Genomic DNA, 17668 nt, shown 5'->3' with positions numbered 1-17668 from the left:
GACAGACTGCTCAGGCTTGGGCCCCAGCAACGGGAATTAGAGCCTGAAAGCACCAACTGGAAAGACTTTCTAGGAGTCGAGGTGCCAGGAGAGGCTCCCAGGCTCACAGAGAGTTTGTTGGAGAGACCCACAGGGTCCTGGACAGTACATGGGCCCACACACCCGGGAACCAGCACCCGAGGGGCCCAATTTGCTTGTGGGAAGCTGCAGAGGGGAGAGAAATCTGAGATAGAGTGGAGCAAAGCGCCATTTTTTCTCCTCTCTGACCCCGCCCCCACATACAGCGTCATGACCCAGCTACTGGGTCGCCTGGCCCTGGTGAACACCTAAGGCTCCGCCCCTCATATATAACAGGTGCGAACAGACCAGACATTATGACTCAAGAAGAACAGCTCAAAACCCCAGAGCCTGTAATTCTAAGCGGCCAAGAAATAGCGAACCTTTCAGATGCACAGTTCAAAACACTGGTGATCAGAATGCTCACAGAATTGGTTGATTTTAGCCACAAATTAGAGGAACATATGAAGGCTAAACTGATTGAAATGAAGGGAAATGCACAGGAAACCAATAGTGATGGAAAGGAAACTGGGACTCAAATCAAGGGAGTTGACCAGAAGGAAGAACGAAACATCCAACCAGAAAAGAATGAAGAAACAAGAATTCAAAAAAATGAGGAGAGGCTTAGGATCCTCCAGGACATCTTTAAACATTCCAACATCCAAATTATAGGGGTACCAGAAGGGGAAAAGAAACAGCCACGAGTGGAAAACTTATTTGAACAAATAACAAAGGAGAACTTCCCCAGTCTGGCAAAGGACATAGATTTCCAGGAAATCCAGGAAGCTCAGAGAGTCCCAAAGAAGTTGGACCCAAGAAGGAACATACCAAGGCACATCAGAATTACATTAGCCAAGATTAAAATGAAGGAGAGAATTCTAGAAGCCAACAAGAGATAAAGGGACAGTCACCTACAAAGGAGTTCCCATCAGACTGTCAGCTGATTTCTCAAAAGACACCTTACAGGCAAGAAGGGACTGGAAAGAAGTATTCCAAGTCATGAAACCCAAAGACCTACAGCCAAGATTGCTCTATTCAGCGAAGCTTTCATTTAGAATGGGAGGGCAGATAAAGTGCTTCTCAGATAAGGTCAAATTCAAGGAGTTCATCATCACCAAGCCCTTAGTATATGAAATGTTAAAGGGACTTATCTTAGAAAAAGAAGATGAAAAATATTAACAGTGAAAGGACAGCAAACAGTTATTAACAACCACACCTAAAACAAAAGCAAACTAAGGGGACAGCTAGATCAGGAGCAGAAACATAGAAATGGAGATCACATGGAGGGTTAGCAACAGGGGAGTGGGAGCAGGAGAAGGGGGGAAAAGGTGCAGAGACTAAGTAGCATAGACAGAGGTAGAAAATAGACAGGGGGAGGGCAGGAATACTATGGGAAATACAGAATCTAAAGAATTTGTGACATCGAGATGAATGAAAGGGGGAGAATGGAGGGGAAGGGGTGTGCAGGGTGGAGGGGAGTGAAGGGGGGAATGGGACAACTGTAATGGCATATTCAATAAAATATTCAATAAAAAAACAAAAAGTAAAAATAAAAAAATAAAATAACTTTATGGTTGAAATGTTCTATAATTTTGAAAAAGGAATAGCAAAACAGATCAACTTCAGGTTGAAGGTAACAGTCTACCAGAGACCAAGAAAAATCTTCAACCTCTTTGGTCATTGACCAAAGAAGACACACCTGAGCCACAGGTATGATGGATAAAAAACAGTTCACAAGTGAGAAGCTAGGAGAGTATCTTCAGATTGTTGAACTTCTGCCTGGGCAATCTTGTTTCTTTATTCTTTATTCTCTTATATTACTAAAGCACCAAAATATATTAACAATGAAATTTCGCGCTTAAAGCTTCAATCCATTTCAGGAGCAGAGGAAAACCTAATCTGATTGTCCAGCTTAGATCTAAAAAGGGAAAACAATCCTCACTCCTCTTAGGGACATGAACTGCAGTCCCTAGTGGAGCTCTAAGGAATTGAGTCAGCACAGAAACCTGCTGTGAGAAGCAGCTTCAGAGAAAAATCCATTCTCGGAAACATGCTCAGAACAAAATGTCACAGTGCTTTTCCCATCTGACTGGGGAAGTCAGTCTAGTCACAGTTCTGAATGCTGAAACACTGTAACTCCCAGGGGCAGAAAAATAGAAAACCTAATCATGTTACACTGCACATAATTAGGTTAAAAGATGAGTATTCTCTAAGAGGACTGATTAAATACTTCGTCCGGGGAAGATTCCATTCCCCCAGACATGGTTTCCTTTATCATCTCTCCACAGTTTTACACCCCAGAGAATACCTTCAAACAACAGAATGTGCCTCCTGTGTATGCAGCTGAGGAGGAGATGAGAAGACAGGATGGGGGGTGAAGGAGGAGCTATTTACCTGCAGTTTATCCTCATGGTTTGTATGAGTGTTAGAGAGATGCCTGAATTCCTGTGTCAGGCGGAAACAGTGCTTTACGTGTTCCGGAGATACAAAATCTTCTGCTACTTTTATGCAACTGTATAGATTGTGCACCTGAGAGGGGAAAGCACATAATGCAAGTACAGGCATTAGAGATTCAGTAACAAATGTCCAGGATGTAGTTAGAAAAGAACCTTAGAAATACTCATAAAAGTTCTATTGTTATAAAAACAACATATACAAGCCCTGGCTGGTGTAGCTCAGTGGATTGAGCGCGGGCCTGCGAACCAGAGGATCGCGGTTTGATTCCCAGTCAGGGCACATGCCTGGGTTGTAGTCCAGTTCCCTGCAGGCCAACTCCCAGCAGGGGATGCACAAAAGGCAACCATACATTGATGTTTCTCTCCCTCTCTCCTTCCCCTCTAAAGATAAATAAATAAAATCTTAAAAAAAAAAAATATAGAAAAATTTGAAGTATAAATTTATAAATAAAACACTACTATATGCACAGGAAAGGATCTAGAAAAACATACACTAAACTGTGAACAGCAGGCTACCTCTGGGGAGGGCAGGGTGAGGGGACTGAAGAGGGGTACAGCACAGGCACCTGAGCCGGGACTTTCATCTTAGCTTTAACAGTCTCCACTGTTGAAGAAAAGTTTAAAAGTTTCTTCTATGCATTTAAAATTACATAGAAGAAAATGAAAAAATTAAAAATAAATTATAGTTTCAAAGTAATCTGTCTAATCCAGTCATTTATATCTACTGCCAGATTAGCAAGACAGTCAAATAAGGAAGCCCATGCCTGGCTGGTGTAGCTCAGTGGACTGAGCGTGGGCCTGCGAACCAGACGATCCCGGTTCGATTCCCAGTCAGGGCACATGCCTGGGTTGCAGGCCAGTTTCCAGCAGGGGTCAGTTCCCTGCAGGGGATGCACGAGAAGCAACCATACATTGATGTTTCCTTCCTCTCTCCTTCCTTTCCCCTCTATAAATAAAATCTTAAAAAAAAAAAAAAAATAAGCCCATGGAACTGTGAGGCCCAGCTCCCAAGATGAAACCTACCTGGTGTGGGGCTCCAGCAGGTATGAAGACGGCATCTCCCAGGAACTGAACGATGGCCCAGCCTTGCACACCATACTCTTCATAGAGTCGCTTACGGAGGGTCTGGTCCAGGTACCAACTTTGGTCATGAATTGGGTCATGATCAGGGGGATTCTCTTGGCCTTGCTCTTCTCCGACCTGAAGCCATGACCAAAACACAAAGACAGAAAAATCAATAAATACATAAAAATTATTAACAGCATAAATCCAACTTGCTATAGCAACATCCCTGGTGGGCCAAAGCTTCTGCTTTATTCAACACCCTCTAAGTGTAGATTCAGGCCTCTGGGGCATTCTGACAAGGAGTACAGGTCTTTAGTGCCAAGGGACCCCTACACAAGAAACCCTAGGGAGGCTGTCTCAGCAACCCCAGACCTTTATCTGTGAGCTGGGAGCCTGCCCAGGAGCATACCTTTCGGAGCAGCTCCCGGATCTTCTCTGCATCCTTGGCTGCATAGATGTGCCACAAAGCACCAGGCTTCTCATTTCCATCATGAATCCTCTGCTTTGTTACCTCATCAGCATCTCCCTCGTCAATTGTCTTGAGTACCTCTGCAAAGAGCAAAATGCCACTTTTCAACATAAATAGCAATTTCAGTACCTGTGAGTGAAGCAAAATGTCTAATTCAAACAAGTTTAGTCTCCACTATTCTTGTCTCTCTGGAGTAATAAAGGTAGAATCAAAGAATCAAAACTCATATAGGTCTAAGCTTCCCAAATACAGAAGGATCGACCCTAATCTTCCGTACTTAACAGAGACTTGGCATTTTTTGGAGGCAGTTTTCCTTTAAAATACATTTCTTGTTCAAACTGTGTAGCCATATCCTATGTTCAAATTACAGGTTATTTCCTGCTACACATAGAGGAACTCAGTACTTTTCCAAGATCTCTTCTAAACTCTACGGACTTTATGGATTGAAGGCCACAATGCATAAAGCTTTTCTGCTAAGGAAGTTAAGAAGACTGGCTTCTATCCTGACTGGTGTGGCTCAGTGGGCTGAGCAATGGCCTGTGAACCAAAAGGTTGCTGGTTCGATTCCCAGTCAGGTTACATGCCTGGGTTGCAGGCCAGGTCCCTGGTTGTGGGTATGCAAGAGGCAACCAATTGATGTTTCTCTCACACATAGATGCTTCTCTCCCTTTCTCTCTCTAAAAATAAATAAATAAAAATCTTTAAGAGGGATGGCTTCTAATGCTTATTTATTATAATGCCTCAAAGGACAACACAGTGGAAGGATCTGCAGGTGTGAGGCATCAAAAGCAAATGTGTGGCAGGAAATAGGCCAAAGTAATGACACTGATTATCCCTGACTTGGAGATTTCGAGTTCCTTATTTTCTTCTTTAAAATTGCTCGTTTTCTAAAACCTCCACAATCAACACATTAATCTTGTACTGAGATAGCAGGGAGTGTAAATGCAGCAAAATATCACTTTTATACTTTTCTGTGCATGTGACCTATGTTTATCACCTGTCATCCCAAAGCTGATCTGGCTGATGACCAGGTAGGCTAGTTGGCCATTTCCTCTTCACTCCGCTTTGTGGTGCTGCACATGCCCTCAGAGGAAAAGGGCAGCACTCTCGGGAGGAGAACGGTAAGATACACAAGTAGCACTCTTCTCTGACAAGACCTGCCTGTGTCTTGCAACATCCACCGGGCATTTATGACACATTAGGCCTTGGTAGAGATTTAAGAAAAAGCCACTGCCCCTGACTGAGGAGGAAGACACCCAATTCTGCTCCCAAGGCCAAGCCTCACCATCCTGAAGCAGTTCTAGAAATCGTACCTTCATCATGAGCACCCTCCCCGATGGGGATCCCAACGTACACCATCACATTGACGGCATCGGACACATCCAAGTGGAGGTTTGTTGTGCCAACTCTTCTATCTTCTGCTGTTATCAAGCCTAGAGGTGAAAGGGAATACTCTGAAGAACATACTCTAAGATGTTCTTAAATGAGTAACTTTGGGAGAAGAAAGAATGTATCTGTTTACCATGCTCATATCTTTTCTAGTGTTTTAAGACCCACGTCTAGCTTGGTTGACATTATCATTTCTTTAGCTTTGGCCACTGAACCAACCCCTTCCCCACCCCACCTGTAAGTGATCTCTTCTTCAAAAGCAAAACAGATATGGGCATTAGTCACAGTCAAGTACAGCTTGGCTTTCACAGTGATTTAGAACATTACTGAGACTTCACAAAGAGCTGGTTGGGTAGCATGGTACTCAGACTTCTTCACTATTACTTTATCAAGTCTCTTAAAAACCAAGAATCATGTTTCCTTGGGTAGAATTTTTGAGAGGAAACTTTCTAACTACTAGAGATATACAAGCTTCTGGACTGGGCTCATATGGGTGTTATGCAAATCAGTACGGCAAAGCCAAACACATTCAAAACCATCCTGGATACTATTAACTGCTCTAACACCTGACACTGCCCTCTATCATCTCTATACTTTCTTTTTAGATGAAATGGGAACAGTAGTGTCCAGAAAAAAGAGGCAATATGGCCTTGCTCTCATACCATAGGCATTGTACATCTTGGGGCCCAGATCGGGTCTTACGAAGTAGCTGGGGAGCCTAGAGGCCAGGTTGAGCCTGCCATCTCGTTTGGTGTACTCTGGCAGAGGGAGGTTCTCCATCAGATCTTCAAACCTACCAAAAAGCAGGAAAGATGACTTAACTGGTTACTGGGGAAAAAGGCAAAGAGGCAAGATTCATTTTTCTGTGATGACTTTGTAATGGCTTCAGCAAGGCAAGTCTCTCCAGATGCCCCTGTAGTTCACTGACCTTGTTGGCATCATGTCCCGGAAATCTTCCCCTGGAGGCCAGTCCTTGAGTTTGAGCACCATCGGCTGTCCATCTTCTGACCTTAATCGCTCTGGAAGACAGAAACACCCCCACAAACATCTGCTGGATTGGCCACTGCCTGATTTTCCAGTGACTATAAGTTTTAGGAGGCTAAGCTCTTATGTTCAGACTTGAAAATCCCCATAACAGACTACATGGGCTGTTTTCCTCACCCACTGCTTTAGTATAGGCTGTAGTTTTCCTTTCAGAGGGACTCTATGCCTCTTCCTCAGAGTGAAGGGATGCTCCATACATCCTGTGAGCTCAGATGTGACTGCCACACTAGCTACCTGGCTGGCACCAGGAAAGAATGTTCCTACCGCCAAGAGGACGTAAGTTGTTATTCTGTGGGCAGGGCTGAACACTGACACGCTTACTTCCTAGCCTGCCACTACTGAACTAGATATAAAAGCTACTTACTGCATATGATCTCGAAGCCATCCCAGAAATCCCGAACTTTCACATCGGAAATTATAGCACAGTTCCTGCAGTTCACCAAGTCCACGTCCTGGTCTCCGAATTCTTGGCTAAAGGCTTCTGGCTTCCAGAGTTCAGACTTGAGCTTTTTATGTACCCCTGAAACCAGCACTGGCTGTGGAAACAAAGTCACCCCATTTAGGAACTACTGTGGGGCTCAGGACTAAGAGATGAACTGGAAGAAGGGCTTTCTGGGGGCCACCTCTTCTCGTCTGTAATGACTTATTGTTCCTTCCCAGTTTTAAAAATTTTTTTGATTTTATTTATTTCTCTTTAGAAGGGAAGGGAAGGAGAGAGGGAGAGAAATATCAATGTATGGTTGCCTCTCGTGAGTCCCCTGCTGGGAACTGGCCTACAACCCAGGCATGTGCCCTAACTGGGAATCGAACCACGATCGTGTGGTTTGCAGGCCTGTGCTCAATCCACTGAGCTACACCAGCCAGGGTGCTTTCCCAGTTTTAGAACCTATGGCTTTCAACCTGTCAGCCACAGCAAACAGAAACTACTCCTACTCCGTGACACAACTATGGATTCTCACCCCGGGGGGCGCCACAGAAACCACTGCTGCTGCCCTGGTAGCCACCGCTGTGTTGAGGTGAGAGGCAAAAGCTGACAGGTGCACCTTTCAGAACACTTCCTCAGGGTGAGAGTAAAAACAAATCCAGACAATTCCATAACCTCCCCCCTCCTCAAGCACCTGCTAGAGTTAGAAAATTAGGCAGTGGTATCACACTATCACAGAAACTTGTGTGGCTTTGGAACATTGACCTAAAAAAGCACTTCCACCCACCCCACACATCACAATTGAGGATTTCCCCCTGAAGGTGTCATTAAAGCCAGATCACCACCCCCTAACAGGAGTTTCAACTGCCCTATGAACAACACAGAGCTACACAACTTAGAAATAATACAGTCCACAATGTCTTTTCAGGAGTCTTTTGGTTTTTAAAAATCGAAGAAAACTCAAAAGTAGCAAGACTATTCACAATGAAGTTACTTATGCTGACGTCTCCCTGGTCAAAGGTCTTCCAGGGAGACTGCAACTCCCCAGGTAGCTGGGACGCCCAGGCAACTACTCACTCCCGCTTACCTGGCCTTGCTTCCAACACTCCCGGAAGATCTTCCAATTGTTTTTGTTGCTGGGGTCGTGGAGACACAGAAGTCTCCCATCACAGAGCCAGGAGTGAGAGGTATGGGGGTCCAGCACATTTAACCCCATCACCATCTCCTTCACCTCCTTTTGGGTATCAGTCAAGTTGCAGGCCCGCTTTGCAGCATCTGAGGTTTTCTTATTTTCTACCACTGAGGCAATGATGTGGTCAAGGAAGTTGGGTAGACTGGCCTTGTTCTTCACTCCCTGCCAAACACAAACCCACTGGGTTAAGTCTGACTGAGGCAGCATGAAAAGAGCATTCAAAAATTTGTCTAACAATTGTATTCATAAGGACTTCTGATCTACTTCATTAGATTTCATAAAAGTTAAAATGTCTTTTATAATTGGAGGGGGGAACCTATTAAGTCAGTATCTTAAATTTCCCAACCCTTCATTATTTTCCTTACATTAATGAAAGAACAGCACTGAAAGATTCCCTCTGCCTCAAGAGATCTGACGCCTAAGGAGTATCTTTGCATTTAGCCCTTAATCTGGACTAAGCATGTGCACGTAGACCAGAGAGATCACAAACTACTGTAGCCGAGTGAAAAAGGTCATTTACTTTGAGAGTAAATGATCAGTTTCTTTTCTGGCCACACTGCCCAAGGGACACAATACTTGGGGTTTTCATAAACTTGATAATCCTATCCCTGCAAAGTCTGAAGTGTTAGTAGTCATTATCTCTGTAGAATACATGGAATCATAAAATGTGCTGGGAAAATTTAAAAAGAAAAAAGAAAGACTGGGGCTCAGAGCAAGTATAAAATATAGAACCAAAATAATTCTTTTAACATCACTTGTCCAGAAGACACAAATGACCCACACTGTATAAGGCTCAACCACCTACTATCAATCCAATTTCAGGAATTAGTTATAAAACAGAATGAGAAACATGTTTATGCACTTGTTTGAAATGACCTTCAAGATATATAAACTGAAAACAGAAAACCACTGTGTAGAACATTTGTGTAAAAAGAGGGGGGAAGCTAGGTACACATGACAATTTCACTGAAAGGACACTCATGAAAAAACAGTGACCTTCAGAAAGGGAACCAGGTGGCTGGGAGACACTGTGGGATGGAGATTTTTCACTGAATCTTCATAACTGCACCTTGTGAATCCACTTGTTCAGTAAATGCTCGCTAAACAGCTACACTGCGGTGCTAGGGGCACAATGGTAAATAAAAGCAAAAAAATGCGTATAAGGACAGGTGAGCAGACAATAAATAAAACATACAGTAACTTAGGTGGTTGTAAGTGCTATGGTAAAAATAGTAAGTATAGAGAAAACAGATATGAGCAGAAGATTGGAGTGGGATGGTCTTTCTAAAAAGGTGATCTCACAAGAAGCCTCACTGAGGAAATGACATTTTGGGAGGAAGGAGAAGTTGATGAAGCAAGCCACGTAGTTACCGAAGAGAGAAAGCTCTAGCGCAAAGGCTCTGAAGAGGGTGCATGCCGGGCCACATTCAAGCACCAGCAAGAAGGTCTGGGTGGCCAGAACAGGATGAACAAGAAGAGGGAACGTGCATGAAGTCAGAAAAGTAAGGGGAAGACATACAGATGGGGTGGAGACTTAAAGTCCACTGGAAGGACTTTGCTTGGATTGTAAGAGAAGCAGGAAGCCCATGAAGGCTTTTAGGCATAGGTGATATGATTTGACCTATATTTAAAAAGGATTACCTAGCTGCTGTGTATAATAGACTGCAGAGTGGAAAGGGAAGAAACAAAGATGACCTGTAAAAGAAATTTACTGCAACGATTCACACAAGAGGCTCAGACCAGAGGGGAAGTGGTGGAGCTGATGAGACATGGGTGGACTCTATTCATTTTGAAGATCAAACTGAAGGGATCTGCTGACAGATTAGTTATGGAATATGAGAGAGGGGGTCCCAAACGACTCCCAGATTCCTGGCCAAGCAACTAGAAGAACGAAGATGCCACTGACCAAGAGAGGAAGACCAAAGGGGGGCGAGCACAGGTAGATCAGGAGCGCGCTCTTAGATGTGTTAGGTCTGAGATGTCTGTTAGATACCCAAGAAAGTACTCTAGATTAAAAAATTTTTTAAATGTAAGAAAACAATGATGACTGAAAATTTCAATGTGTCAATTTCCACTGACTTCCTAATGAAAGGTTCACTATTTAAAAGGATCCCAAACTTAATGTAAAGAAAGAGTTTGTTGGCTGGACAATGTAGAGAACACAGGTCACCCATACACCCTCTAACCCAGTTATCAGATTGCTGATGGTTCTTTCATGGAAAAGCAGCAAAGGCTCGAGTTGTAGAGAGGACACTTACTGCTGAGGATGTAGAGAAGACCGGGGGGAAGGGTATGCCTGTGTCCAAGGGGGTTTGAGGAAGCTTTCCGGGCCCGGAGTGAAGGAGGTCTCGAAGGCTAGAGCCTTCGGTTTTGTTGTTGGAGGCAGTGGGACCCAGTAACAGACTGTTAAAAAGCTTTGGAGTCAACGGAGAGACCTTTGCAGTGGAGTTGAAGGAGTCCAGCCCAAAGGGTGAATGAGACTCTTTACTGAGCACCGACCTCAGGGACCCTGCTTCTGTAAGAACATAACCGGGATAGCATTAGGCACGACAGAGAACACCCAGCAGGCAAGTGACTCCTAAAAATCAGCCAAGAGGGAAGAGGAAAAGACTCTCCCCTCTCCTGCCCCCAAACTACGTAGTTTGTCTGGGCCAAGCCTGACGAGCTATGACTATGATAGGTCTCCTGGCCAAGGAGAGGCTCTCCTATTTCTTCCTTTCTTTTCCAGATCTGGGTTTCAAACCTCCTTTTGTTCCCATCCATCTTTTGTCTCCCTTACTTCCTAAGACAGTGTTTCTTCGAGTGGGTCTCCAGGACACTTGTATTGGAATCACCTGGAATACTTGTTAAAAATGGAAATTCTTGGTCTTACTCTAAGACATCCTCATTTAATAGTTCTGGTGGGGCACAGGAACCTGCATTTTTAACAATTCCCCAGGTGATTCTTATGCCCATTGAAAACTGTCTAGCCCTCAAGCCTAGCTGCCTAACAGAGCCATTTGGGAAGCTTATTAAAAATCTTGCATCCATTCTGACTGCAGAGGCCTAGGGTAGAGCCCAGGTATGTGCATTTTAAAAAACATTCCAGTTCTAGAAAGAAGTCAAAAGAGATACCTTCCTTTTATGTGATCAGCCAGAGAAAAGAAAGCAAGTGGCATGTTTCATAAATGTGGATGATAATGTGGGAGTCTGAAGAATCCCAAAATAACTCAAGTGTTCCACCCACAGGCAGGGTCGAAGCTTTTGTTCATCTCACCTTTTGTTTCTTCTTTAGCTTTTTGAGTTGCTAAATCCGCCAACCAGTGCAGGGCAGAGGAGGGTGGGGCGGTGTCAGGGCAAGGGGGCCTGATGGCTTTTAGCTCACTATTGCTGTTTGATGCCAAACTGTCTGCTTTCGGAGGCTCATCTGCTCTGATGTCGGTGCTGTCGGCTTTGGGATCGGGCTCTGGAGTTGTGACCACTGCAGTTCCTCCTCCGCCTGAGAAGGTGGTTTCACTTCCAGAAGAGGCACTGGGGTTTATGCTAGGAAGCTAAAGCACAGAACACCAACCAACATGGTTAGAATGCCGTCCTTGTGGAGCAAAAGTAATGGCTAAACAGGTCTACTTAGTCGACTCTAAACAGGTCTAGGAAAGCAATCTAAAACTGTCCCATAGACAGTAACTTCATGCATTCATTTATTCAACATACATTGATGGAGTCCTATACTGTGACAGAAACTGCTAAGTTCTGTGAAAAGAGGAGTGAACAAGACTTGAAAGTAAAACAAGGTTTTGGTTAGCATGTCAGAGGCTCCAATTCTGCAATGGCAAATTGGTGATAAGAACTTGACCTCATAGAGCTCAAGATTCTGTTCTGAAGATTAAATGGGATCATATTTGCAAAGAGCTTAGTGTATTTTCTGGCACACATAAACTCAATAGATATTTATTATTCTATTTTTGAATTTCCCACATGATTTGCTCTAATATGGCAACTCTGTTTAAAAATATATCTTGAGGTCCCTTGTATCCCCGCAAATGTAAGCAGTGAGTGGTGTGTGTGTATGCATGTATTAAAAAAAAATACAGCCTCTTGTTCAAAATGGTCACGATCAAACAGGAACGACCTCCATTTCTGACAGAGCAATGGGAAAACCACTGACTTTCTTTGGAGGCTTGGGACTGCTTTCAGGATAGAATGATCACAGCTCAGCAGGTCAATCTTCGTATTTCTACCCTCTGTGCCTCACATGACAAGGCCAGGAACCACACACGAGAAGACTGTATTCATAGTAACCTTTTCTATATTCTTCACTTACACTGGACCCTGAGGTACAATATAAATCTTGACAAAATGCAAAAAATCTTTGTGCTATTTATCAACTAAGCCTGACTTGGTTTTAAAGATGAATCAAGAGAAGGTTATACCAGCCAGGGGGAATCAAAATCCCTTGAGTAACTCTCCTTAGATTCTTTCTAGAAATGCTTCCCTATCCTTCCCCTAACTCCCCGGGAACCCTATGTAGTCTGGTACCACAGAGGTATGAAGTTCCTGATACTGAGAACTTAGGTTTCACTCAGTTATTCCCACACACACCACTTTACCTGTGACATTCCATTGGTGACAGCAGGTCTCAACACAGATTTGTTTTGCCGACTAATACAAGGGCAGTTTGCTTTAATTCCCCACTTGCCCCGGGCAGCATGTACCATGTCTCCAATATTATAAAGAGCTGGAAAGAAAGACAACAATAATAACAATTAATATTAGAATGCCCATATGTGCTAAGTATTATGCTAAAGACATTATTTAATTCACTTCCCTCAATCCTTACCACATTTCAATGGGGTAGCGGTTTTTCCCCTCAATTTGATGATAAAAGTGAGACTCGGAAGTTAGGTCATTTACTCAAGTACATACTGCTGGTCAATGGAAGTACTAAGACTTTAACCCTGAAGTTCTGTGAACTCATAACCACTAAGCTACATTCTCTTCCCTCCTCTAATAAACATTAACAAGGTATCATCTGGGCAAAACTTTAGGCGATACATTCTTCGATTTTTTTTAAACTATTTATTTTTAGAGACAGGGGAAGAGAAGGAGAAAGAGAAACATCAATGTGTGGTTGCCTCTAGAGCGCCCCTCACTGGGGACCTGGCCTGCAACCCTGGCATGTGCCCTGATTGGGAATCCAACCCACGACCTTTCAGTTTGCAGGCTAGCGCTCAGTCCACTGAGCCACACCAGCCAGGGCAGATTCACCATCTTTAATGCATGTGTGTTAGTAGAAATGTGCAAGCTGGAAACAGACTGTCTGGAGGAATCAATGAAATAAAATGGGACTGTGACAGAAAATTACCATTTATTGCTACTATTAAACTGCCTTCTTCACGAGGTTTGATTAGCTTCAGCTGGACTTCTACAAGCCTAAAACCAAAGGTCTCTCTGATAGCATGGGAACTGGCCTTTTCTCTTCTGGTCCTACCTATCACAGGGATGTAAAATGGTACCTGGAAAAGTAACCAAGCTCTCTGACTAGAAAGTGAAGCAAAGTATATACAGGGGTTGTGTACAACCTAACACCTATCTAATGATTCAACTTCTCAGAGAAATCTGGTGAGGCTTAAAAAAACAGGCTGAAATAAACTATTTTCACCAATTCTTTTCTGATTTTTAAAGATTTTATTTATTTATCTTTAGCGGGGAAGGGAAGGAGAGAGGGAGAGAAATATCAATGTATGGTTGCCCCTCATGCACCCCCTCCTGGGAACTGGCCTGCAACCCAGGCATGTGCCCTGACTGGGAATCAAACCGCAATCCTTTGGTTCGCAGGCCCATGCTCAATCCACTGAGCTATACTAGCCAGGGCTACTTCAGCAATTCTAAAAAAGGAACTTCCTTACCTGTGCCAGGGATGATCTGTGTGGGCATTAGATTCTCTGGTTCATGGGACTGCCCCTTTGCACATTTCAACCAGGAGAAAACCTCTTCATCACCCATCTCTTCTGTCTCTGAAACAAATAAAATGCCTTCAGTTATTTTATGAGGTTACAAGGCATATCCCTCTCAGTGAGTAGGAGTTTCAGACCTTAAAGGCCAATATTCTCGTAAGAAGATTAACAGCTAACTTTAAAAAAAATCTGCTTCACTGAGATACAATTTAGACACAATAAATTCAATGAGACAATTGTATAAATACTACCACAATTATGATATACAATATTTCCATCTCCCTGCCGAAAATTCCCTTGAACTCTTTGCTATCAATACCCCCATCTCAATCCCTGAGCACTACAAATTGACTTTCTAACACTTTTACTAGAATTTCATGTAACTGGATGCATACAGTAGGTAGTTATTTGTGTTGGGTTTCTCTTATTTAGTGTCACGATCTTGAGATTCATTCATATTGCAGCATGTACTAGTAATCCATTCCCTTTTTATGGCTGAGTGGTATGCCAGGGTAGGGATGTACCATATTTTGTTCAGCTGGTGGACATTTAAATTGTTTCCAATTTTTCGCTATTAGGAATAAAGCTGCTACAAATACTCAAGTACAAGTCTTTGGACAAGATTTCTTTTTTTTTTTTAAAGATTTTATTTATTTGTCTTTAGAGAGGGAGGGAAGGAGAGAAGGAGAGAAATATCAATGTATGGTTGCTTCTTGTGAGTCCCCTGCTGGGAACTGGCCTGCAACCCAGGCATGTGCCCTGACTGGGAATCGAACCGCGATCCTGTGGTTCGCAGGCCCGCGCTCAATCCACTGAGCTACACCAGCCAGGCCGATTTAATTTCTTTTATAACTACTTAGAAGTGGGATGCTGAGTCTTATGTTAAGTTTATGTTTTATTTTTAAATATATTTTATTGATTATACCATTACAGTTGTTCTATTCCCCTCCTTCATTCCCCTCCACCCTGCACACCCCTGTCTCCCACCATTCCCCCCCTTTAGTTTATGACCATGTGTCTCAAGTTCTTTAGATTCTATATTTCCCCTACTATTCTTGCCCTCCCCCTATCTATTTTCTACCTACTGTCTATGCTATTTTCTGTACCTTCTCCCCACTTCTCCTCCTCCCACTCCCCTGTTGCTAACCCTCCATGTGTTCTTCATTTCTATGGTTCCACTCCTGATCTAGCTGTCCCCTTAGTTTGCTTTTGTTTTAGGTGTGGTTGTTAATAACTGTGAGTTTGCTGTCCTTTCACTGTCAATATTTTTCATCTTCTTTTTCTTAGATAAGTCCCTTTAACATTTCATATAATAAGGGCTTGGTGATGATGAACTCCTTGAATTTGACCTTATCTGAGAAGCACTTTATCTGTCCTTCCATTCTAAATGAAAGCTTTGCTGGACAGAGCAATCTTGGCTGTAGGTCCTTCCCTTTCATGACTTGGAATACTTCTTTCCAGTCCCTTCTTGCCTCTAAGGTCTCTTTTGAGAAATCAGCTGACAGTCTGATGGGAAGTCCTTTGTAGGTGACTGTCCCTTTATCTCTTGCTGCTTCTAGGATTCTCTCCTTCATTTTAATCTTGGCTAATGTAATTCTGATGTGCCTTGGTGTGTTCCTTCTTGGGTCCAACTTCTTTGGGACTCTCTGAGCTTCCTGGATTTCCTGGAAGTCTATTTCCTTTGCTGGACTGGGGAAGTTCTCCTTTATTATTTGTTCAAATAAGTTTTCCACTTGTTGCTCTTCCTCTTCCCCTTCTGGTACCCCTATAATTTGGATGTTGGAACGTTTAAAGATGTCCTGGAGGTTCCTAAGCCTCTCCTCATTTTTTTGAATTCTCATTTCTTCATTCCTTTCTGGTGGGATGTTTCGTTCTTCCTTCTGGTCCACTCCAGAAGGAGTCCCAGTTTCCTTTCCATCACTACTGGTTTCCTGTGCATTTCCCTTCATTTCAATCAGTTTAGCCTTCATATATTCCTCTAATTTGTGACTATAATCAACCAGTTCTGTGAGCATCCTGATCACCAGTATTTTGAACTGTGCATCAGAGAGGTTCGCTATTTCTTGGTCACTTAGAGTTATCGGCTCTGGGGCTTTGAGTTCTTCTTGAGCCATGTTTTGGATTGTTTGTGCCTGTTACGTATGAGGAGCAGAGCCCTAGGTGTTCACCAGTGTGGGGCAACTCAGTTCCTGGGTTGTGATGCTGTATGTGGGGGCGGGGTCAAAGGAAAGCAACGGCAGTTCCCTCTGACGCCTCCAACCGCTGGGCCACGCAATCCATCCCACTGCGCACGAATATGTGACCACGGTCAGCCTGCTGCCTTGTGCACTCACTGGGTTCGCCACTGGTGCTTGCGTGGTCTGTCTCACTGCTCACTCCTCTGCTGGTTTATCTGCGCGCAAATGTGTGACCGAAGTCAGCCTGCTCCGCACCCTCACTGGGTCCAAGTTGCTACCCCAGCTGCCTGTGTGCCTGGGTCGGGGGATCTTTCCTGCCGGACCCTGCTCCGCTGCTGGCTCTGCCCCTCTTACCGGTCCCAGTTGAACGGTTCATTGTTGGACTTCCGTATAGTTCAATTTTCTGTTCTTTGGCTGCGTCTTTGTTTACTAAACCTTTGTTGTATTCAAACTTGGTTGTGGGAGAAGGCACAGTGTTTCCACATACGCCTCCATCTTGGCGGAAGTCCAAGTCTTCTTCAGTTTATGTTTAAATTTATAAGAAGTAGTCATACTGTTTTCCAAGTGATGGTAGCAATTTGCATTCCTATCAGCATTGCTTAATATTTCTAGTTCCTCCACTACTAAGGTGTGACCCTTTTGGACTCTACCCAGTGTCTCTCTGCTCTGGCTGGTGGGAATACAAATTGTGAGTTCTATAAACTATTCAGTCACTTTCTTTCTAAAGGTTCTTTTCTGGAAAGCCTTGAGGAGTTTCATCTCAGGCATATGTAGATCACTCTATAGCACAGGTGGCAATCATAAGGCCTATGGGCTGAATCCAGCCCCCACCTTGTTTTATCCAGCCTGGCACCTTGTTTCTACCTGGGAGCAGTGAAGAGCTCCTTGCCCCTAGTTAAGGAATAGTTACATTTATACAGTCCTAAAATTACATTCAGCCCTTTGAAGGCAATTGCGAGGCTGATGTGGCCCCCGGTGAAAATGAGTTTGACACCCCTGCTCTATAACTAAAAAATGGAGGTGATCTCTTTGCAGCTATCTGGTGTTCTCGCCCTAGGCAGCTGTGACTTCTTCAGTACTCTGCCTCCCTCTTCTCAGATGCTGGTTTCTCTCAGTTCAGCAAGACTGCCAAGCAGTTTCAGCTGCCTTTCTCTGTGCTACAGCCTGGAAACCTCCTCCAAGACTTGAACTGGGGCAGCTGCACAGTTCACTTTGTTTCTTCCCTTCTCACAGGGATTGCAGCCTCATACTGCCTGTTGCCCAATGTCCGAAACTATGGTTTCCCATCTTTCGTCTCATTTTCTTGTGTGTTTTCTTTTTGCTTTGTTTTTTGCTTTAATGGTGGGAGGGCAATTCCTACAGCAGTTAATCATTCATGGGCAGGAGTGGAATATCTAACAGCTACTTGACATGCAGAACCTAGTGGGTGTCAGGCCCTGTGCTCATCACTTTACCTGCGTAA

General features: G+C 43.8%; 1 protein-coding gene across 2 annotated transcripts in view; it reads right to left on the bottom strand.

The window, feature by feature from the left end:
* The window catches only part of KDM3B (lysine demethylase 3B), a 60757-nt gene that overhangs the window by 3914 nt on the left and 39175 nt on the right, over positions 1-17668 (bottom strand). For both annotated transcript variants that reach the window (XM_037061276.1, XM_037061285.1), the window contains 12 exons: positions 13982-14089; positions 12683-12810; positions 11353-11626; positions 10355-10611; positions 7992-8258; positions 6845-7016; positions 6365-6455; positions 6099-6229; positions 5361-5480; positions 3988-4127; positions 3537-3713; positions 2452-2586 (listed from right to left, as the gene is read on the bottom strand). In XM_037061276.1, the coding sequence (XP_036917171.1) occupies positions 2452-2586; positions 3537-3713; positions 3988-4127; positions 5361-5480; positions 6099-6229; positions 6365-6455; positions 6845-7016; positions 7992-8258; positions 10355-10611; positions 11353-11626; positions 12683-12810; positions 13982-14089 (2000 nt within the window). The remainder of the gene's footprint in view (positions 1-2451; positions 2587-3536; positions 3714-3987; positions 4128-5360; positions 5481-6098; positions 6230-6364; positions 6456-6844; positions 7017-7991; positions 8259-10354; positions 10612-11352; positions 11627-12682; positions 12811-13981; positions 14090-17668) is intronic.

The sequence above is a fragment of the Sturnira hondurensis genome, unplaced genomic scaffold (genome assembly GCF_014824575.4).
Source record: "Sturnira hondurensis isolate 20B ecotype Veracruz unplaced genomic scaffold, ASM1482457v3 Scaffold0001120, whole genome shotgun sequence".
Classification (NCBI taxonomy): Eukaryota; Metazoa; Chordata; class Mammalia; order Chiroptera; family Phyllostomidae; genus Sturnira; species Sturnira hondurensis.
Note: the sequence above shows the minus strand (reverse complement) of the source record. Positions and strands in the feature narration are given on the sequence as shown.